This window comes from Argopecten irradians, unplaced genomic scaffold, assembly GCF_041381155.1.
Source record: "Argopecten irradians isolate NY unplaced genomic scaffold, Ai_NY scaffold_0028, whole genome shotgun sequence".
Lineage (NCBI taxonomy): Eukaryota > Metazoa > Mollusca > Bivalvia > Pectinida > Pectinidae > Argopecten > Argopecten irradians.
Genome location: NW_027187495.1, coordinates 68,561 through 93,138, shown reverse-complemented (window position 1 = coordinate 93,138; position 24,578 = coordinate 68,561). Strand labels below are relative to the sequence as shown.

At 37.4% G+C, this 24,578-nt stretch overlaps 2 protein-coding genes and 1 pseudogene across 2 annotated transcripts; 2 read left to right on the top strand and 1 right to left on the bottom strand.

Annotated features, from left to right (window-relative positions):
* The first annotated feature begins 146 nt into the window (after window positions 1–146).
* LOC138311475 (uncharacterized) lies at window positions 147–2,071 on the top strand. Its single transcript, XM_069252811.1, has 2 exons — window positions 147–418; window positions 1,815–2,071. The coding sequence occupies exons 1-2, from the start codon at window positions 177–179 to the stop codon at window positions 1,972–1,974; spliced, it is 402 nt and encodes a 133-aa protein (XP_069108912.1). The 5' UTR covers window positions 147–176; the 3' UTR covers window positions 1,975–2,071.
* Window positions 2,012–10,439, bottom strand: LOC138311473 (uncharacterized). The gene is given in 12 exon segments (XM_069252810.1): window positions 2,012–2,112; window positions 2,306–2,454; window positions 2,664–2,835; window positions 3,049–3,162; window positions 3,165–3,305; window positions 3,800–3,991; window positions 4,389–4,915; window positions 5,273–5,504; window positions 6,075–6,183; window positions 6,518–6,658; window positions 9,874–9,970; window positions 10,333–10,439. Coding segments are annotated over 12 exon segments (2,082 nt in total).
* Window positions 10,440–11,118: 679 nt separating this feature from the next.
* On the top strand, window positions 11,119–24,242 carry LOC138311472 (uncharacterized; annotated as a pseudogene).
* Window positions 24,243–24,578: the final 336 nt, after the last annotated feature.

Sequence of the window (24,578 nt, the reverse complement as noted above, 5' to 3'; positions counted from 1 at the left end):
AATATGTTGTGTCACCAGAAGCAAGGAACATCTGTTTCTGATGCTGGACTACCATGGACTATTGATGATGGTAAACATCCAATTAGCTGATGCATAACATTTTAGTTACTCAATCATTACAGAATTCAACTGAGTAATCGCTACAGCATTCAAACTGAATATTATTTGAAAGTTTAATGTCAAGTTCTGTTTTTTTTAGGTGTCAATGCCGAAGATGCCACATTATGACCACTCTGCCTGAATGTGTGTGTTGTGACGAGTTAATGAGAGTACAAGAAACAAGGGACGAGATAGATGGAATCGCTTGTATAACTGAACACCCAGGATTCCGTACAGTATGTCTGGACGTGTTTGTACTACGGACCGCGTACGAGGGTTACAAGCAGTACCACAATGGAAATATACCAGATAGTCCAAAGTAATTGTATTTTCAAGCTGTAAAATAGTTTCAATTAAACTGCAATAACTGAATCATGAATCCGAAAATGTAAACAAGAGATCCCAGAGGGATCTTGGCGCCCACCAAAGAATGATCTATGTCTGACAATGGAAAGAGGGATCTTTTCCTCTGCTTTTCAAACTTTTGCAAACATACTATATATAAAATTTGAGACAGGTCACAGATCGCTTCAGTACTTCCTGAGAAACAGCAGTAACAAACTTCAACTATCAAAATCCAAGATGGCTCCTTGGCGGCCATCTTGATGATTGATCGGTCCCAAATCGAAATATGCACAACTAGGGCCCTAGGGGAACCTATATATGAAATTTGAGACAGATTCATTCAATACTTTCTGAGAAATAGCGATAACAATCTTAACTATCAAAATCCAAGATGGCAGCCTGGCGGCCATTTTGTTGACCGATCGATCCAAAAAAGGCATTATGTACAAATAGAGCCCTAGGGGCACCTACATATGAAATTTGAGAAAGATCCCTTCAGTACTTTGTGAGATATAGCGATAACAATCTTTAACTATCAAAATCCAAGATGGCTGCCTGGCGGCCATCCTGTTGACCGATCGGTCCCAAAACGCAACATGCACAACTAGGACCCTAGGGGAACCTATATATAAAATTTGAGACAGATCCCTTCAGTACTTTCTGAGAAATAGCGACAACAAATTTTAACTATCAAAATCCAAGATGGCTGCCTGGCGGCCATCTTGTTGACCGATCGGTCCCAAAACACAACATGCACAACTAGGACCCTAGGGGAACCTATATATGAAATTTGAGACAGATCCCGTCAGTACTTTCTGAGAAATAGCGATAACAAACTTTAACTATCAAAATCCAAGATGGCTGCCTGGCGGCCATCTTGTTGACCGATTGGTCCCAAAATGCAATATGCACAACTAGGGCCCTAGGGGAACCTACATATGAAATTTGAGACAGATCCCTTCAGTACTTTCTGAGAAATAGCGATAACAAACTTTAAGTATCAAAATCCAAGATGGCTGCCTGGCGGCCATCTTGTTGACCGATTGGTCCCAAAATTCAATATGCACAACTAGGGCCCTAGGGGAACCTACATATGAAATACGAGACAGATCCCTTCAGTACTTTCTGAGAAATAGCGATAACAAGAATTGTTAACGGACGGACGGACGGAAGGACGGACGGAAGGACGGACGGACCACGGACAAAAAGCGATTTGAATAGCCCACCATCTGATGATGGTGGGCTAAAAAAAACCACCCTTTTAATTAAACCAATAACACACACACAAGCTACTTTTCCTGCCTTGAGGAAAGTCATGATTATGAGAATGTCGCAACATAAAATATCACTCTTTGTATTTTCTTTTTCAGGCGATACAGATACACAGCATATCGTCAACTGGTTCGTTGGTGTTGGGGATTTTTAGGGAAAAATGTTAGAGTTCCACTTCCGTCATGTGCTGTGAATTTGATACGGTCAACATTTCCAGCAGATGATGATGTCTATACAGGCTTCAACTACTCGCCGTGACAGAATCTGGACTGAAATATTGACACTGCATGTTCCTTCACAGGTCTCTCAAAAGAACTGCAGAGAGGTTGAGGGGCATTTGGAAGAATGTGCTGCTTTGCCTTTGCCATTGTGGAATCCTCTGTTCCTGGACATAATCTGTAAAATAAACAGTATCCATTTTGACTTGCATAAATAAAAATTATGAAATTTGTCTTTATGATATGATGGAAATACAATAAAGAAACTTCAATACCAATTGTGTTCATTTTTTTTCTAATATACATCTCGCTTAAATAAGAAAAAGTTTGAATTTTAATGGGATGCCTGTAACGAGTTCATATTTACTTACTGAACGTTGGCTGTGTCTTTACCTCTCTTAAAGTATAGCCACCTTTTTTGTGTTTGGGAAAGGTGATCTTGAAGGAAAGATCTCCTTGACTGGTCACTGCCTGATTCCTCCCAACATTTTCATTAAAATGCAAAGCGGCTAGAACAAGCCTGAAAACAAAATGATAAAATAAAAATTATATACTTATTCTTTTTATCATTTTTCTCCAGCAGCTGTTATTATAAATACAAGACATTACCAATGAGCATATAAGAATATATTTTTCAAACAAGGAGATGTTTGTTATTTTTGTTTTAAATTTCAAGCCTGTTGCCATTTTCGTTTGACTGGTGCCATATTTAGCAGTAAGCCGAGTTACCTGCAAAGCATCCCATTAAATGAGAACCCATGCATCTTTGGGGCGAAGTGGTTGACCACAGAGTGGTATCCCTCCAGTTCGGAAGTCTGGTGGCCTGTGGACAACATCGGGATGTCCAGTTTCATCTGTCTCGAGCCAATAAGTGCCTCCAACTTAACCATGCTTTTGCTTCCTGATAAAAGATAATTACATTGTTAAGCTTAAGTAATAATATAATATTAATATGATTAGATATTTATTAAAAACAGCAACAAGATGAATATTTTTGATTGAGTTTACGTTCAGAACAATAACATATGCATTAGGCTATATCCTAAAACCTATCTTTTCTTTCTGAGAAACTAAGAAATAAGCAAACTATTACAGAATTCTCAAGCAAATTTACCTGATTTTAGCCATTTCCTTCGTCTTTCTTGTCCACCAAGGTCTGGATGTAGGCATCGAGGAAAACGGCTGCCATGTCCTTCATGGATGTCTTGAACATGGTTCTCCAAAGAGGCCATTTCTGCCACATTACTTCTGCATCTGCATCGGGAGTGGAAGCAGCTACCCAGTAAAGGTGGTTGGAAATGTTTTTGATCCAATCATTAAGTTCTTTGCAATCTTTCTCTTTTGACAGGGCTAGCAGTTTCTTTTTTAGACCTGCAAAATCAAACCATTCCATATTTATAATGTGAACAACATACTTTTCATGTTGAAGATATATGGACTAACTTATATCAAATAAAATTTTCTAATCTACCAGGGTATGGAAAAAATGTCACCTAAAAAGGCTTCAAGTATGTTATACAGGATGAATACATTTTCTTCCATTATTTATTTGTTGCTGGGATACATGATGTCAACAATATTAATGACGTCTTACTCATGAAAAATAAGTTGTGTTGAATGTACATTTTATCTTTCCTGGCCCCGATTTCTCGAAACAAACTTAAGTCAAAAACTGACTTCAGTCATTAACTGCAATAAAGGTTACATAAGGAGAAAAACTTAAGTTTTAACTTAAGTCTACACTTTTGTTTCGAGAAATCTGGGCCAGGTTTCTTTTTATGATGTCACGGCTGTTATTTACTTAAAACGTAATTAATATTCTTGATGTGATGTATCACAAAAAAATACCGGAAACTAAAACAAACCTTTCGCAACATGCCAAACATCCACACAGTGTTTAGTGTTGACCATGTTTTCCCTTACCCACTTCCTTATCTGGACGTGTCGGTCAGTCACAATAGTGTCAATCTCTAAGTGGTGATGATCCTGCAGAAAGGCAATACTCCTGGCAAGTCCCTCTTTCTCCATATGACAACTGGATTTTACTTCATTACTCACTGCAACAGATAAGATTGTGAATATTACAACAAGGTCATTACAAGATATATCTCCCTTTCAAAAATCAATCTTAACAAAATGATATTTCACCATTTGTCACACTACTTACTTTACTGGCACATTATACAGGAGCTATAGACTACACCTGTTGTTTTTCAGGTTTATCACTGCTTGAAAACTAAGTTCATTTAGAGACAATATCTTTATAAGTAGTAGCTGGTGGCTATCTCACTAACACATAAGTTTCATGCAATCAAGACTTCATACTCCTAGGATTTTTCTGAAACTTCAAGACCAATGCTGTAAACAGCTTGGCTATGAAGGTCCCACAACTACACAGAAAAAGATGTAATTTGTTTGAAATTATATTTGACGCATAGCCTGATCATTTTCAACTTACCTGAACTAGTTGCAGGTCTAGAATCCGTCCGTCCTCCAAGTCCATGATGGAATAGCTACCGTATTTGGCTGAATGACCTGGAGTGTCACAGCGTCCATCTCCGCCAACACATATTCTCCTTCCTTCCAGCTTAATTTCTTGGAGATGTTCCATTTGATTCCTTTTCCAAACATCAAGAATGGCTGGCTGAAGGTAATGCCTCTGGTGGTTCAGGAATATGTCGGCAGCAATGCAAGCAACATACATTATCTGAAAGATCCTCAATGCTTTAGATGGGAGAGATCCTGAAAAGAGGATTCCGCAAGACATCATTAGATTTCCTGAGGGGATGGACCCAATCAGCGGTTGGCTGTTCCACTGCCAGGTGTAACCACATACTCCACAATTCTGTTCCACTTTGACCATAGTACCACACACTTGTGTCACATCACCCAAAGCAGGAGAGGAACAATGGAAGCATTTGTTGAACAACTGCATGAGACGACATTCAGACACTAATAAAAGTCTGTTGTTTGGCGATGATCTGTAAAACATCAAATGAAAACTAAAAATTAGACACTAGATGTTCACAAAACTTTAGTGAACATATCTTTGATTACTTCTATGATGTTTAATAAAACATTATATATTTTTTTTTCTATCATATTTATTAGACTATAGAAACAGTTTAATAAAAGAATTTTCCAATATTGAACAAAATTTTGCAAAATGTTCCGTTACAATTCAATGAACAATATCTAAGGTAACTGTTACACAGCTACTGTTACATGAAAATTATGGACAAACGAAAATATTTGTATATTACACAATATAATGAAATGCTAATCATAAAAGCCACAAGAAATATTTTGTATCATTTGGTGTTATGTTATAAACTTACACATCCTCGTCATCGATATCACAGTGTTCTGCATTGTGATCCGACTCTGAAGGGATGTACGACTGATCATTTGGATCCTCATGCTGCTGTATGTGTGATGATGTCCATGACAGGTCAAGGTCCTCGGGTGGGGTTGACTGCACATCAGTTGACTGAGGAGCACTCGGTCTCAGGATGTTGCACTGGACTTCTACACTTTTCATTTTTGGTTTTTCTGGCATAGTCTGACATCCTAACAAAACAACATTCAAATAATAAACAACCACACAAAAACAATTAGTGTGAAACCTGTCCTAATCCGACACCTTACTTTTCCGACACCCTGTCAAATCTGACACTGTGTCATATTCCCATATTCCAAGTGTAGTTACAATACCTGACTTTTTTGACACCATGTATAATCTTACCAAAAGAGTCGTTTCCCTTTTGTGTCAGATTAGACAGGTTTCACTGAAGTTAATGCTACTAGTAAGGTAACTGTATAAAGCCTGATTCAATGTATTTGAATACAGAACTCGTTACAAAATGGCACTAGCATTAGGTTATAAATGCAAGTATAGGTGCAGTAATATGTCATTTCTATTAAATCTAATGCAGATCCTTATGACAAACAACTGTTTCTTAAATTTCTTTTGAAATATTTCCACCTTGCTAAATAATTTAATGCATGACTAACATGTATAATTTTTATATTCAATTTTTAACAATTTTAAAATAAAATAACAGTTCTATAATTATCAACTGTATAATTTGTCTACACGTTTGTACCGGTAAGTCAAATATGGAGAAGTTATCTCAATACCTTTTTCCATCACATGGGGTTTCACTTGAATGCGGACAGTCCTTGACTTTGGCCGTTTAAATGACATCTGTGTCAAACATGTCCTTGATGTTGGCGTCTCTGGTGTAGTCTAAATAAATTCAATTTTTTTTTTATTAAAGTAAAGTATCATATGACAGAGGAAAAGACACATATGGAACATATTAGTACAGGGTGTCAAGAGACTCGACACATAAAATTATATTCAAAACAATTGTTAGAATAATTAATATTGTTTTAGAACTACTATTTGTGAAGTGAGCTACAAAGGCAATTAGTTGGATTACTTTTGAATTTTTTTCATTTGATGCAGAAATAAAGATAACTAAATTTATAACTACTGAAAGGTATGGTTTCTGTGTATAGATACTGCCAACTGGAGTTTTTTTCCTCCAAATTGAGAATAATATACTTTTGAAATTTACCTGTGCAAAAGTACTAATTGTGAGTGCTTCATCTTCGTCAATGTCCATATGTATTCCCTCGGCCTCAGTCAGTGTTGACTCTTGCATTGGATCTGTGGCAGTTTCGTTAAACATACCGCTGTTTTGGTACTTCAGAGCAACCTGTTGAAATTAAAATCCATGTTATAAAGATCAAATGTGCAATGTGAAAGCTGATACATGTATCGGGCCACACAACATGTTAATTTATTTCTAAATCCTTGGTCCGACAATACTATATGGACCAAAATTAAAAAATTAAAAAAAGATACCCTAACTCTGAAAATGTTTGATATAAATTATATACATTTAGATAAATGTATTTTTTGCCAGTTTGTTAAACTCAAAACTGTTATGAATAAATGAATAACATTTTATAATTTTCATATAAATCGCTGGTATCAGCATGGTGGTACTCATAGTAAACTAATTGGTATTGTTTTAAAAATATATATCTAGGGCATCGATATGTCTTCTTGATTAACTCAATTCCAGAAACGTTCACGAGTTTCTATGCTTTACTTGGGCCTTGTTTATACGATATATCTAACTAGCAACAGTACTGTTATACCCAGTAGTCTGTACATGACTTTTAAAAGCGTTTATGAGGGATAATTTTGTTACACAAATGCAGGATTCTGTGTAATGAAAATTGATAAAGTTGTTTTAAACATTGTTATCAAAAAAGGGAGTCATAATTTTTACATGGCATCATCACTAATACAACTTTCCACATTATTACTCAAATGGAAACACATTTTATTATCTAAATGTTTGTAAAAGTTACAAACAAATTCATCTCAATAGCTTACTATGGGGCTAAAAATAGAACACAGGTAAAATTCAATCAACCATGACATTTGCACTAAATTTCCCTGATAGCTATACAGTACCAGAAACATATACATATGTGTTTCTAGCTATACACTGTAGTTAGTCTAGAGCACCTAAATTGTCACTTTATAACAAAGTGAGATAATAGAATCCAATAGTTCATACACAGGTGCCTGGGGTTAGGAATTAATTATTATGCAATAATATTATATAATGGGCCGAATTACACACAGATATGTACCTGTGGATAAATGTACTTACTCTAATTCGTTCTCGTTTAATGAATGCTTTTCTGAGTTTCTTGACCTTGGGTGTCGACTGGTGTAGGGGCGCAAAAGAATCGGGACCTAAATGCAGTTCACCGTAGGTATTGCACTGGATTGTCGGAACAGCATCATCATTAAGTTTCCTCTTCTTCGGAGGAGTCCTGACCTAGTTTTATCATGATGCTGTATTTGGCTGGATATGCGTTTTCATCGAAGTGTTTCGAACACAGATAGGAAAACTTAGTTGGCCATTTCCATTTGTCTCTTTTCTTCTGAACAAATTGAGTCCACTTTTTACAGATATCCGGCCGGTTCATTGGAAACGCATGCAGCGAGACCCCATCTGCATGCGTGTTCGAACAGCCATACAGAACACATTGTTTACCTCCTCGACTCATTTTGCAGCACTTCAGTGTACGATAAAAGTCTGTTTACTTATTTGTAGAATATGTCCTTTGCAAATATAAAAATGTGGTTAAAAACAACGACGCAACACTTACGTCCCAGCGATAAACGACACCTAGGCCCTACATCACAGCATGTTTTCAATCACTTTTTCCATGTAATCCAATATGGCTGATCTAATCCCGTTAAACTTGTGACGTCACTCATTGACTCATGAGTCATCTTGGATTTTGATATTTGAAGTTTGTTACCGCTATTTCTCAAAAGGTACTGAGGCGATCTGTCTCAAATTTTATATGTAGTAGGTTTGAAAAAGTTTAAAAATTAGAGAAAAGATCCCTCTTTCCTTTGTCAGATACAGATCATTCTTTAGTGGGCGCCAAGATCCCTCTGGTAGCTCTTGTTAATTATGGAAGTTAACAATGTTATGTTATTTCCCAGGTCTATGCAGTCGACTTAAGTAGCTTCTATGCCCTTGCGTTCTGCTTGTAGTCTGCCAGCCAGCAATGTGTATGTTTATTTCAATATCGTTCGAAATATTGAATGCGTTGTAACACTTAAGTTTATATCATAATTTAATATGCCGAGAGTAGGTTAGTTGAACTTTCCGATTGGTAGACTATCAGAAAATATTAATGAGCTTTGTACCGAATTGGCACTGAATTGGTAGATTCACATAATGATGGAGAAATATAGAATAATATTAAATTAATTTCAATGTCCAATTTTAAAGTTAAAGCAGTTATACTATAAGCTTGAGTGTAACATTTTGTAATACTTTGTATGTTGTAGCATAGAAAATAAATGCTTGGGACCAAAATACAGTCGTTGACTATTCGTCAGAAGGGCAGAATACAAAACTCCACAATTTCACTGACAAACTCTTTTACATAAATATACCCAGTTATCAACTAAATAAACTCTTGTCAAACTTAGATAAACTCTATCATATATGAATATAATCTAGAATCACATAATAAACTATTTCCTTTAAATATATTCTCTTATAAAAGAAATAAACTCTATCAACCTTCACCAGACTCAACTAAACTCTATCACATATACATGTACTCTGTTAAATCACAATGATTAAACTCTTTCACATATACTCATCACATAAGAATCTGTGGGGAAGGCTCTGGGTTATGTTCCCCAGGCCGAGACACAACAAAGTCTATAATATTTGTAGTTTTGCCCCTGCTTGGTGCTCAGCATACAGGGAGTGGGACGACTGGTTCGCCTGTTGTCAGTATAATGTGCCCGGTGGGGTGTTGTTTGGTGTCTTCGGCGGCATGCTTCAGTGATATAGCACTATAAAAAGGGCAACAGTTCAACTATACAAGAAGACAACACGAACATACCAGTCTCCCAAAACACGCACCTCACACTTCACACACGCTACACGTTGCATGCATGAGAGGCCGCCCTTACATGACCTTTGCTGTTAATAGGACGTTATTTAATCAAACAAACAAACAAATCCTGCTTAGCGCTCAGCAAACAGGGAGTGAGACGAGTGGTTTGCCCGTTGCCAGTATAATGTGAACGGGTTGTGTGTTGCTTGGTGTCTTCGGCGGCATGCTTCAGTGATATAGCACTATAAATAGGCAACAGTTCCACTATACAAGAAGACACAACACGAACATACCGTAGTCGTCCAAAACACCCACCTCGCACTTCACACACGCTACACACTGCATACATGGGAAGCCGTCTCTACACGACCCTGGCTGTTAATAGGATGTTAAAAATATTCAAACAAACTAAGTAACTTGAAGTAAACTATAAATACACTGCATTGTAACACAACTGCAAAGACTAGTAAAGTCTGACACTATTTTGCTCCTTCAGAGTAAGATTGAATATCATTTTGTACTGATATTTAGTCACATCAATGTTCAATCCCTGTTGGCTGATGGTGATGAGAGGACTGTCAAGGAAAGTTCTCTATTTTATGACATACAGGAAGATTTGGCCGTTTTCATCACTTCTGTTAATAGTTGTGGACTGGTCCAGGAGTGATCGCAGATCTGTCTGTATCTTTCGTAGTAACACAAACACTCGCAGTCTGCGTTGCTGTTTGGTAAGCTGCACAGTGTTGATGCCAGCTTGCAAAGTTTTGGTAATCTGGCACTTTGGGTCACAGCTTTGTGGAGTTTTCTGACGCTTCCCCAGAAGGTGTCAATGCTGGTCTTTACATTTTCCAACTTTAGCAGTTCATCATCACTATTCAGTTGAAACTCCCTGAATTCTCCTTCTGGTCGGATGAGATGAATGATCCCAGGGAATCACTGGCCCATCATGACTAATGATGAGGGGGCGATGTCATCTCTCCTTGTTGGAATCGTAAAGTCAAGTCCATTCACAACAGGGTCGTTGAAGGGGAATTTCTTCACCATCTTGTCGACTGCAGCGATGTAAAACTTCCTGACACTGTTTCGACACGAGAAGCTGTACCTGGGTCAATATAATCCTCGTGCTGACTGATGTATGCCCGAGTGGAGAGTCAAATGGCCAGGTATGTGTCATCCAGGTGGACGTCTTCGTCTCTGAAAGGCATTCTGGTGATATCATTGGTGTCTTTGATGACTTTGGACTTGACAAACTTTCCAAAATGTTTTCTCAGTAATCGTCGAATTTCCTTTCCGAGGTAGGGCAACAGATTGATCAGCTTGGATCATGGTGTTGAACTCCATCAGGGATTGCATAACAAAACGCAGAGAATGAAAGTAATCTCCATCTCCGGATTTGACAAAAGGTTTGGCAGATCTATTCACTCTACCAGGCTTCTAAACATCTTCATGGGACAGGAAGTAAGACTTCAATGCAGGCCAGTGATTCAAAGGTCGATCAACTGTTCTATGCAGACTTGGCCATCTTGTAGCACAATGCTTGAGAATCTTCGAAAGATCAATGTCCAGGAAGTCCATGAATTCTTTATAATGTTCCTCCTTCTTGGCACTGTGATGAAAGTGATAATAGACATCTATCAGTAGATCCTCAATAGGAAGTAGAAGGGTCTTCACTGCAGCAACAGTATACAAGTTGGCAAGGTGGCATATGCAGCTCAGGTCGAAAATGTCGGGCTGTACCACTCTGATCCGGCTAATAACAGAGTTGTTTCTTCCATGGTATGTCATTATCGATGAAGACCTGGTTGAGGTGGTTGAAAATGTTTTCTCATGTCCTTATATTACAGATGGTTATGGCGAGAAATCTGGTGTGAGCCTCTGTTGCAAAATACCTGACAAGTATGGCCAAACTCTTCTTATCACAGCTGAGGGAAAATTACTCACTCTGGAAGTGCTTAACAACGTCTCTGGGGCAAGTGAGGCGGTGCCAAGGGAGGCATTAGGAAACAAACTATTTATTAAAAACAAAGGCAGTTAGAAAGAAGAGAAAAGATAAGATCCTAAATTTAGTCGCCTTTTACGATCATGCAATAGGGGCAGCAGGTACAATTCTAACGCCCTACTGATATGAAATCACCCAAGAGCATAATTATCTAATTGTTATGCTTTTTGTACTGTTAGGGAAGATGCATGAATATAAATAAGAATTGTACCTTTTCTTTCTCCCTAAATTACTTTGTTCTTCCTAGAGTCTCCCTTGACACCACCTCACTTTTGGCCTATGGTTGAGCGCTCGCCCCTGTGAGGAAGGCTCTGGGTTTCTGTCCCCTGGCCGAGACACACAAAGTCGATAAAAGTGGTAGTTTCTGCTCCTGCTTAGCGCTCAGCATAACGGGAGTGGGACGACTGGTTTGCCCGTTGCTCTTGTAAGATTATACATATAGCATGTTTTTAAAATGGTTTAAAAGTGTGGACAAAAATGATAACATACCAAATATTTCGAGCAAACCCAATATCCTCAATGTTTATCCTGAGGTTTTTTGCTTCAAAAATAATTCGTAAATATCATTATAAATGGATATGAAAGAAAGAATGAAGTATTTTTTATTAAAAAAAATAATGTTCAAAATATGGACACAAGGGGTCGGTCCCCTTGCCACATACCCAGAGTAATTTTAGAAAACATCATTTCAGGCCCATTATGCCTTTTTAAAACATACAAAATAAATAAACAGTACATAAAAAGTAGTTGTGTATCTACACTGTAAAATTTGAAAATAAATCGGCACGTGGGCGGATTTTGCAACCCCACCTTTCTATGGAAATCCACATAAAAAGTGACTAAACGAAGGAGACGGACAGAATATATATGGATTCAACCCTAAACGTGATCATATTTTGACTTTACTGATTTGTAAGGAGGTGTATTATTATATTACATTTAGAAGGACAACATAACTCAAGGTGGATAATTCATTTTTGTATTTTTCTTAACTGTTAATGCTTGATCTTTGTATTTGAAGAATACAGTCGAAATTCAAAAGACTAACGAACATAATTCGACTCAAACGTATTGTCAATATCTTTGATAAGAACGTGGTTTTTAACGGTCCGTATCTTATGACTATTACAGCCGGGTACATGTTTATTACCGTGATCAGCGTATTGTCGTGATTTTCCAACTAATAAGGTTTGTATTAAATCATTTCGGTTATGTTTTCAGATGTTTTTGTATATTTTTAATAAATACATAAAAAACTTGAATTACAATAATACAATCGTCACGATAAAGTCATGCACCCTGATTTCCCGTTTGTGGTATACTGACCTCTGTGGTTCATACAACAAACTTATACGGAATGTAGTAGTTGAACAAACAAAAACAAGCATCTTTCTTATTTCAGATTTTAATGGTGTATATCAAAATAATAACATAGCAAAATAAACAATAGTACTGGTTAATATAATTTACGGAACGTAGTTTGCGGTAAATGAAACGAAAGTATATTTCTATACCAAAACTGTTTGACTAAGATACTGGTACAATGTACATATGCAACGACTAGTTAAACATCTAACATTGTGGGTAGTTAAATTATTTTGCACTATCAACAGGATCTTCTAGTACTTTATAAATACGAAAATACACACATACATACATAACAATCGGGCACTGTCCATTATTCAAGCACTAAAACATATATAATACGTTTTACAGATGCATTAAATCCATGAACATATACTAAGCACTAGTTTCAGTTCGATATTATTAATGTCCAAGCAAAACACTTTACAAGTTCAGAGTAATCCGTTCCTGTCCGAAATGTTGCATTCAGATCTAGTAAAAAAGTTTGTGATGCTGGTCTGACAGTTGCGTACCTTTGACAGATGAATATTCACAATGAAAGTGGTCAGACTGGCTAGCGATAACAGAACTGTTTCTGATGTCACTGAGCACGTAGAATATCGCACGCAGATAGGGCACTTTCCAGGGTTGGTTCAGGTTTTGGAACACATCCTCGCTTGCATAGGTAACAGGAGATCTCCACCATCGGGATAAGATTCTTAAGCTGCCAAACACTCGGTACAGCCCTGTGTTTGACAACTTAATGTTGCCCCTCGGGTTGAGATTCTCCTGTCTCACCCCAAAGGGGGTTAGATATTCTATAAGGCTTGGTGCAACATGCGTATAGCATCAAGGACAGTGATGAACACTTCACCAGACTTGTTGATCTTACGCTGAATGAACAGTTTCCTATAATGCACCTTGAGATTGTAAATTAACCCCATGGTCCATTGGTTATGTAACACTTTTAGTGTTCGGAGGGAGAAAAAACAGTTTCACAGACTTCAAGTTCTGAACAGTGGGGTGGGCCGGGCAGTTATCGATTATCATGACAACTGACTTCTTCTTCCTTCTCATCCATTCCATGAAGAGTTCTGATGTCATCCACGCTTTCTTATTTGCCCTACACTGTACAATGTCGGCAAAGTTTTTCCGTTCTTAAAAAAGCAAGGATTTTGAGACTTTCCTATCACTAAAATGTTGGAGCAGACCATGGCTGCCAGAGTCTGTAGAATATGTCCGTTTCATTTTCATTCCAACAAATCCTATTGCAAATAATATGCAAAGCCTATATTAACCATCTCCAAACAAATCCGGTATAGTACAATTATCAACAAAATATTAAAACATTTAACATTACATTATGAACTATTATCATTATTAGTGTATCTCCCCAAACCTGTCATAGTAGAAAAATCTAAAAAAAATATGTCCGTTTCATCAGCATTATAAATACCGTCAGCATTATAATCTTTGAGAATGGAAGCCAATTTTATTTTCCATTCACTAATGTCCTTTGACGATGACTGGATATCAATGGACTCTCCACAGACACGTTTAAAAGTTATGCTATGTCTACTTTTAAAGTGTTGTAACCAGCTTGTAGAGCAATCAAACTCGTCTGAATCTTTCAGCAATGAATCGTTCTTTCTCTCGTAAAATCTCGCCAGAAATGGTAACATTCTGTGCGCGAGCATTACTAAACCAAGCAAGTAGAGCTTGTTCAACCTCAGAAAATTTAGCATTTCTACTCTCTTTCCTTTGCGGCCCAACTTCTCCAGAGAGAAATTTCAGTTTAATTTGTTCGTTATTTTTTCATTCATGTTGATAATGTTGATTTTGGAATGCCAAAACAAAGACCCTTTCCAACTACTAATCAAGTTATCCCCCGGATTTTACTCTGGGTCCTTCACTAGATTACTCAGTCGACCCAATTCTAGCTATCCCCCCCCCTAGAACGAATATACGTACCCGGCCTACTACACCTTTGGGCCGGGTACGAAATAGTCCCTATATGTCGTATTGGAGCACTGCCTCAGAAAATCACTCGGGCACAATTTTCTATACTTTGTTGTAGGTTTCCAATTATTTTAAGCATATGCATGCATTTATATAATATTTTTGTCAAAAAGAAACATAAAGACCATTCTTAATATCTACTTTACCACCAATAAGACTTCAAATTCATAATTTGTAGACTTGCCGTATAATTTTCCTTCGCAAAATCAAAGTACTGAAAGTACTAAATGGCTCGGTCTCGATGATTGGAGGAATATATTTCTAAGGTCAACACTACTTTTGGACAATAAGAAATAAATTGTCAGTGTTCCTTCCAGTTTTTACTTTTGAAGATTCCTTGGACACCAAGGTGTGAAATAAGAAACGCATACTAAACTCTTGGGAACCCATTCTAATATTTCTTTTGATGTCTTTAACCTTTTCCTTTTTAATTTGATTTTTAGCTCACCTGGCCCGAAGGGCCGGTGAGCTTATGCCATGGCGCGGCGGCGTCCGTCGTCCGTCCGTCTGTCCGTCAACATTTCCTTTAAATCGCTACTAGTCATAGAGTTCTGCATGGATTGTGACCAAATTTGGCCACAAACATCCTTGGGGGAAGGGGAACAGAAGTTGTATAAATTTTGGCTCTGAGCCCCTGGGGGCAGGAGGGGCGGGGCCCAATAGGGGAAATAAAGGTAAATCCTATAAATCGCTACTAGTCATAGAGTTCTGCATGGATTGTAACCAAATTTGGCCACAAGCATCCCTGGGGGAAGGGGAACAGAACTTGTATAAATTTTGGCTCTGAGCCCCCGGGGGCAGGAGGGGCGGGGCCCAATAGGGGAAATAAAGGTAAATCCTATAAATCACTACTTGTCCTAGAGTTCTGCATGGATTGTGTGACCAAATTTGGCCACAAACATCCTTAGGAGAAGGTGAACAGAACTTGTATAAATTTTGGCTCTGACCCCCCGGGGGCAGGAGGGGCGGGGCCCAATAGGGGAAATAAAGGTAAATCCTATAAATCGCTACTAGTCATAGAGTTCTGAATGGATAGTAACCAAATTTGACCACAAACATTCTTTGGGGAAGGGGAACAGAACCTGTATAAATTTTGACTCTGACCCCCCGGGGGCAGGAGGGGCGGGCCCAATATGGGAAATAAAGGTAAATCCTATAAATCGCTACTTGTCCTAGAGTTCTGCATGGATTGTGACCAAATTTGGCCACAAACATCCTTTGGAGAAGGGGAACAGAACTTATATAAAGGACTAGGTATGGTAAGGGTCTTTTGTGGCCCCCAAATCCGCTATTTTTTAAAGTCTGTTATTTTAAGATGTAAATATTGCATTTCAAATCTTAACTACATACACGACATATTTGATAGTGTTATTAGGTATTATAGCAGTTCTAGTTGCCATGGCAACCATTTTTATTACACATAAATTATGCAAAATGTGAAAATTTCATCAAAATTGACCTTTTTAATGCAGTTTTTCATCTAGTAAACATAGAGCGCATTCTAGAACAAACTTTATATTTCTCAAAATGATGTATTCTTCGTGTCTGCTAATTCCTGTAAAATATAAAGTTTGTTCTAGGTTGCGCTCTATTGCTTTTAAAAGAAAAACTATAAAAAAATATGCCAAAATTGAACAAATTTTCAAATTTGCATAATTTATGCAAAGTTACCATGGTTATAGAGCAAAAACGTACTTCCTGTCAATAAAAATATCATTAAGTTTTTATCAGGGGCGTATTCAATATTTCAAACGCAGCAACTTAATTTCTAAATACTTAAATTGAATTTTGGTAGATTTAGGGGCCAAAAAGAGCCATTACCGTATCTAGTCCTTTTGGCTCTGACCCCCGGGGGCAGGAGGGGCGGGGCCCAATAGGGGAAATAAAGGTAAATCCTATAAATCGCTACTAGTCATAGAGTTCTGCATGGATTGTAACCAAATTTGGCCCCAAACATTCTTTGGGGAAGGGGAACAGAACTTGTATAAATTTTGGCTCTGACCCCCCGGGGGCAGGAGGGGCGGGGCCCAATAGGGGAAATAAAGGTAAATCCTATAAATCGCTACTTGTCCTAGAGTTCTGCATGGATTGTGACCAAATTTGGCCACAAACATCCTTGGGGGAAGGGGAACAGAACTTGTATAAATTTTGGCTCTGACCCCCCGGGGGCAGGAGGGGCGGGGCTCAATAGGGGAAATAAAGGTAAATCCTATAAATCGCTACTTGTCCTAGAGTTCTGCATGGATTATAACCAAATTTGGCCACAAACATCCTTGGGGGAAGGGGAACAGAGCTTGTATAAATTTTGACTTTAAATTTCTTCAGAAAATAAACAATGAACCTGTATCCAGAATATTACTTGGCATTACAAACCAGGTGAGCGATACAGGCCTTCTGGGCCTCTTGTTATACCCCTATGAAATCTAAATATGCTTTCTAAAAAACAAGAGGCCCAATTTAGATTATCGTTAATAATACACTAATCATTATCTTCGGAACAGTATATTCAAAATAAATTAAATATTAATTTGCATAACACAGGTCGTCTTATGTTTTCCCTCCTTGACTATCAATCTTCTCTGATCACTGACGTGGTGATTTTACCTTTTTTCGGTCACCACATGAACTGACCTTAAATCAATTACATCCAATGCAATGAGACTGCATTTATTATAACGCTGTAAGGCAATTCTGCAAGATCAGCTTACATTTTGTTTGTTTGTTTGATTTATTAACGTCCTATTAACAGCTATGGTCATGTAAGGACGGCCTCCCATGTATGCGTAGTGTTGCGTGTATGTTGTGCGAGGTGCGCGTTTTGGGAGACTGCGGTATATTCGTGTTGTGTCTTCTTGTATATAGTGGAACTGTTGCCCTTTTTTATAGTGCTATATCACTGAAGCATGCCGCCGAAGACACCAAGCAACACACCCCACCCGGTCACATTATACTGACAACGGGCCAACCAGTCGTCCCACTCCCTGTATGCTGAGCGCTAAGCAGGAGCAGAAACTACCACTTTTATAGACTTTGGTGTGTCTCGGCCAGGGGACAGAACCCAGAGCCTTCCTCACAGGGGCGAACGCTCAACTCAAGGCCAAAAGTGAGGCGGTGCCAAGGGAGGCATTAGGAAAGATAAAATCAGCTTACATTGTTAATTTACCTTGAACATATACATGCACAGTATGGTACCTTGTTTATATCTCCTTTCCTATTTTCAATCTACCTTGATGACTTGGAATCTTATCTGGCGGAAAAAGAATGTTAATTGTGTGACAACTATTGACAAATTATTTATAGATAATATTGAAATGTACCCCAAACTTTTTATCATTTTATATGCCGATGACACTGTCTACAACAAATGTTAAATGGATTTGAACAATATTGCATTACATGGAAATTATAACCTGATATCAGAAAGATAAAAGTTGTAATATTCTCAAAATGTAAATTGGCCCAACAACACCAGTTTACGTTATGGGATATAGAATTATTTTGATAAGAAGGGTCTACATATCTAGGTATATTTTTTAACATTAATAGTGAACAAACAATTAATTCTGTGTTTGCTATTTTTAAGAAACTAATGAATGTATCTCTTCCTGTTGATTTTAAACTGAAAATATTTTAGTCACTTGTAATGCCAGTTTTATTAGCTCACCTTGCCCGAAGGGCCAGTGAGCTTATGTCATGGCGCGGAGTCCTTCGTCCGTCCGTCAACATTTCCTGTAAATCGCTACTCATCATAGAGTTCTGCATGGATTGTAACCAAATTTGGCCACTTACATCCTTGGGGGAAGGGAAACAGAACTTGTATAAATTGTGGCTCCCAGGGGCAGGAAGGGTCAGGCCCAATAGGGGAAATAGAGGTAAATCCTATAAAGTTCTGCATGGATTGTAACCAAATTTGGACAGAAACATCCTTGGGGGAAGGGGAACAAAACTTGTATAAATTTTGGCTCTGACCCCTGGGGGCCGGAGGGGCGGGGCCCAACAGGGGAAATGAGGTAAATCTTATAAATCGCTACTTGTCCGAGACAAGTTCTATATGTTAACATGGAGAATTCCGTTAGACTATACTTACACCAACAGACACATAAAATGTATATCTATAAAATGTTAGATATGCAATCCAAATTCTAGTTATGGAATTTTGTAACCAGTTAGCAGACTTGTGGCTGAGTAACAAGATAATCATTGACAACTCTACATTTACATAAAATTACTGTATAAATTAATCAGCCAATTCCTTTGATTACTTATTTCATTCAATCTGATTAAAATACAGATCCTTATTATCACTACGTTTGATATGAGGATCTGAGAACATCTTGGGGTCACGTGGGACGAAATGGCCACTAGTTTGAAACGAAAGTTTGAAAAAACTGTCCGACTAATTTTCGTGTACGTAGTCATCTCGCCCAAAATGCACAACAATTCTAAATGTATATGCTTACTGGGACGAAATGGCGTTAACAATTCACGTAGAAATGTGTAGAGAATATATTTGATCTGGAATACACGTGGTAAAAGGTCATCCGAACGTGACCCCATATTGGGTATTGTCAGATCCTACGTTGAACGGAGTGGTTATAAGGATCTGTATTTTAATCAGATTGTATTTCATTCTGTTTCATATTATGAACTACACGTGAAAATATGTTTGATAGGCAATAAATTAATTAAGTTTTATGCAAGAAAATTTAGAGGTTTCGGCTTTAACCCTATAACATTTCGTTTGTTTGATTAATTTACGTCCTATTAACAGCTATGGTCATGTAAGGACGGCCTCCCATGTATGCGGTGTGTTGCGTGTATGTTGTGCCAGGTGCATGTTTTGGGAGACTGCGGCATATTCTTGTTGTCTTCTTGTATAGTGGAACTATTGTCCTTTTTATAGTGCTATATCACTGAAGCATGCCGCCGAAGACACCAAGCAACACACCCCACCCGGTCACATTATACTGACAACGGGCAAACCAGTCGTCCCACTCCCTGTTTGCTAAGCGCTAAGCAGGAGCAGAAACTACCACTTTTATAGACTTTGGTGTGTCTCGGCCAGGGGACAGAACCCAGAGCCTTCCTCACATGGGCGAACGCTTAACTCAAGGCCAAAAGTGAGGCGGTGCCAAGGGAGGCATTAGGAAACAAAGTCAATTAGGAAGAAGAGAAAAGATAAGATCCTAAATTTAGTTGCCTTTTACGATCATGCAATAGGGGCAGCAGGTACAATTCTAACGCCCTACCTGCAGGGCCAAGAAAATAGAAGTTAATCCTATAAATCGCTACCTGTCCTAGAGGTCTGCATGGATTATGTCAAATGGTTTTTGTTTGTTTACTCCAGATGACTACCAAGATTTCTGAACTCATAGCGTCTGCTACAGAGAAAAGTGCGCCGTACATTGATAACCTTGGTCACACTGCAACCTTTTCAGACAGTACTTCAGCTTGGCTGATGACACTGGTGCCATTTTGGCATCACTTAACTGTGATACATTTGCAATATTCAATGTGCAGGGCAAGTCTCGGATGATAAGAAATTTCATTCTGAAAAGCAGGAAGATTATCCTCACTAAAAACAGCAGGAACACCTATAGAGGTGTCTCCAGAGATTGACAGGAAGGCTGTGGAGTTGACATGTCCTCCGTTACCAACAAAGTCCTTGAGGGAGGTCAAGGACATGCCAACATCAAAACTAATTACTGTCACAGGACAGGTAACTAAGGTAAATAATGTTTCTGATGCTTAGGTTGGAAAGTAATCTTTTCCCTTTATACCCAGCTGGAGGTTTTGTTTTAACAGTATAAGTGGTTTGGCTGTTTCATTGCTATGAAGTATAAATTATAAATGTTCAATTATAATTAAATGAAAACAAATTTTATTTATAAAGGGGTAAATTAATAATACAATATATAAAATGTTCAAATATACTTCTATTTTTTTAAAGAAAGATAATTATTCACACTGATTTTCTTTGATTCTAATGATCATTGATGGAATTATTTTAGATTCTACCGATGAGTTTCGCATTTTTCATTATTTCATTGATAAATGTATGTTACTACATATGTAAATATTGTTTGATCACTTTAATATTATTAGTTTATTTGTTAAAGTGTCAATTGAAGTATTTTTTTAATTTGATGTATATTCTACAAATTACATTCCAATACTCTGTAGTCAAAATTACATTCCAATACTCTCTAGTCAAAGAAGAGACTGATATTTCTATTTTCTTGAAATTTTAATTACCTTTGTTGGACTGTTCAAGAGTTTTTCATCTTTATAAATAAAAAAAAATGTTCACTATTGATCCTGTTTTTCTCATTATTATTATGTATAATACATAAGCAGATAAGTTATGGATAAGTCTTTACATCCTACAAGGATTACATCTGTGTAAATATGTTTTAGAAAAAAAAATTCTTGCTGAAACTCACAATAGCAAAGGACCTTGAATTTGACTTTGTTGACATGGAAAACCTTTGAAAAAGCCTTGAATTTTGATTGAAAAAAAGGGTGGGAACCCTGGGTTTAATTTTATGAACTAGAGCATATTCAGCAAAGTAACCCATGAAATATTTGTTAATATTATATACTCAGCGTGTCTAAGGCCATGTACATGAGAAGGGGGGAATTTTGAAGTAGATTTTAGACTAAATGATGATAAAATGAATAATAGCAAATAAACTGTAAATATAAATCAATCAAATTTTAATTTAATGTTTTTTTTCTCTCAGATTAGTTACATTTTGATTAATACTGTAACAGATATTTTACAAAATTAGTACTTAAGTTGAAATGAAAATTAAGTACATTAATTCATTATATATAATTGTGAGAAATGTTAAACTGCTGAATATAAATTCAATGTAAAGCCTAGTATTTTTTTTTTGCAATAACAACTTATATATTATATATTAAAAAGAATAATTATATAAGGGTAGAATAGGATTGAAATACAGGCATCTTCATCAATGAAATTAGACCTTTGTTGCCAATCATGAATCGTCATAATTTAAGACCAGTAATTTCCAATTGCGAATGATCAATCAAAATTTTGATCAAGAGAACCGTGGATACACAGCCAAAAAGATTGCTGAACAGCTGAATTGCTCCTTAAGTCTTATCTACAAGACACTTAGAGATGGAGGACTCAATGTTGGAAGTGCTAAGTTTTCAATCATTGATGATGAAGAGTTAGACAGGACAGTCCAGCAAATCCACACTGATCACCCTAATGCTGGCTATGTGGTAAGAATTCAGCTCATTTTAACTCATTCATTCACAACTCTGTTATAGTTAAGGCATTAATGGGACAATTCGATCTAAGAGTACATTGAAACTTGCACTTATTTCGGAAACAAACCAGTTCTAATGGAAATTAGGATAGTTGGTTTAACTGTGATATGTCAGAAAAGCCCACATTAGGCAAATGTATGTGAAATGTTCAATCGCCAGATTACACATAGCCTTGTATGCCGAACCCTGACCCTTGCCTGTGTAGTAAAGAATTTTTTGTCTAGAACTACTCAAAACGCTCTTACAGTTGTGTTAATATTATTAGATGCATGTTCTTGTCTAAAAATAATTTCACCAATTCATCAGTGGTTATATGTATTGCATTTGTTTAACGTGCGTGACTTTGACTCAGGTGAGGGTACAACATACATGTTGTACCTGCTTAATCGTATTGATCAACAATTTGGAATTTCAATGGTATTAATCAAAATACTAACAATGTTGTGGAATTTGTCACTATTTCTTGACATATTTTTCATAAGGAATGTAGAACAATACATTTATGTTATATTTTGCTTCATGGTTATGTAACGAATTAGCCTCACTGAATTGTCCCTTTAACAACATGTATGTTTATTATAATTAATACTGATAAAAAATTGTCTTTTTATGTTATCTTCCTGTGGCTTTATCGTTACTTTTTAGTGAAAATAATTCCATGATGAGTGTACATTTCTAGAAGGCAGTACATGTTAAAGCCAGAGGGGAAAACAGAATTGCTTTACTGCTCAATCAAACACAAGCAGTCTTATAAAATTTATATAGGTTTAATAATTATAGTTTTAAAGCAGCTATTTCCATTTTCAATTATTATTTTTAGATGATGAATGGCTATTTAAGAAGTAGAGGGATTAAAGTGGAGAGGAGTAGAGTAAGATCTTCTTTGATGCTTGTGGATCCACATTGGACAGCCCAACGATTGAGCAGCACTATCTCCCGTAGGACATACAGGGTGCCAGTTCCCAACAGCTAATATGGCATATGGATGGACATATGCGACTGATCAGGTAAATACTAGTTATCAGTGCTTGGCAAAAACATATTTTAAGCGACCACACGATTATTTTTGCTGACCCAAAATGAAAACTGGAAGCACAATTTTCTCTGTCTACTTTCATTTTCCCGTATTAATATTACTGATTGTATCATATTATGTAATTGTATTTGTTTGCGTCTTGACAAAGGAGCAGATCACCTAAAAAAATTGACAATTATTTTTGTCCACACTGTTGGAATTACTTATGTGTCCCATATTTACCGTTTGAAGTTATTCCTACAGACTTCCGTTTGATTGGATCCTGTGTCATCTGGAAAATCCGGTTGATATTACTTCTTTGACCCTTATAATAGGCATTCATATATATTAATATATATCACGTTTTCAAAACTATCCATGGCATTAGGTTATACTGAACATGAACAAAATTTGTATGAATCATTGTGAGCATATCTTTTCTTAATTAGTGTATAACAAATTTGGGGAAGAAGCTATTAGTTTGCCATTGACTTGTATGATTACTTTAAAGTAGTTGTCTTTTGTCGTTATCGTTGGCATACTGCTAGCATCATATCAAATGCAGCTTTAACTTTCTTGTCATAATGTTTGTTTTATCCCTTTTTATTTGTGTTTCAGGTGGGGTATTGTGACCCATGGTTGCATCGATGGATTCTCACGCCTGATCACATACCTGAAATGTGGGCCAAACAACAGATCTGCAACTGTATTGGACTTGTTTTTAGGTGCAGTCCTTGAGTATGGTTTGCCATCTCGTGTTAGATCTTATGGCGGTGAAAACATTCAGGTGACATTGTTCATGAACTTGGTGCGTGATGCTGGACGCAACAGTCACATTACCGGACGGATTGAGAGGCTGTGGAGGGATGTGCAGACTAATGTGGCTGAGCAGTTCTACCACAGGTTTTACAGAATGGAGGATAGAGGTATTCTGGACCCATCCCAAGACTACCACATTTGTGCCATTCAACTAGTGTTTGTGTCAGACATTAATCAGCAGTTAAATGAATTCCGTCAGGCCTGGAATCGGCATCAGTTGAGGACAGAAGGAAATCGGTCACCAGAACAGATATGGATGGATGGCATGATTAGCGACACAGACGGACACACTGCTGTCAAAGAACTGGGGGATCCTTTCACCATGGATGTTTGTTTGATTTATTAACGTCCTATTAACAGCTATGGTCATGTAAGGACGGCCTCTCATGTATGCGGTGTGTTGCGTGTATGCTGTGCGAGATGAGTGTACTGGGAGACTGCGGTATGTTCGTGTTGTGTCTTCTTGTATAGTGGAACTGTTGCCCTTTTTACACCATGGATGATGTAGAGGTCAAACTACAAACTTTATCTGGGAGGGATGTTAAGTTGGTAGATGATAGCGAATGTGTTGTGTTGCGGAATTGGGGTAGTCATTCCAGAAGCAACCATGATGGAACTGCAACTGCATCTTCATGAACTGCAGTCTCTTGAGAAAAAGTACACTTGGTGTGTGTCAAGACTG

What these genes read in the sequence shown, in the direction of transcription:
- LOC138311475 (XM_069252811.1), top strand. Translation starts at nt 177, where the DNA reads ATGTCAAGTTCTGTTTTTTTTAGGTGTCAATGCCGAAGATGCCACATT. An exon ending in AATATACCAGATAGTCCAAA is followed by an intron (nt 419 to 1,814) that starts GTAATTGTATTT and finishes TTTCTTTTTCAG; the next exon opens with GCGATACAGATACACAGCAT.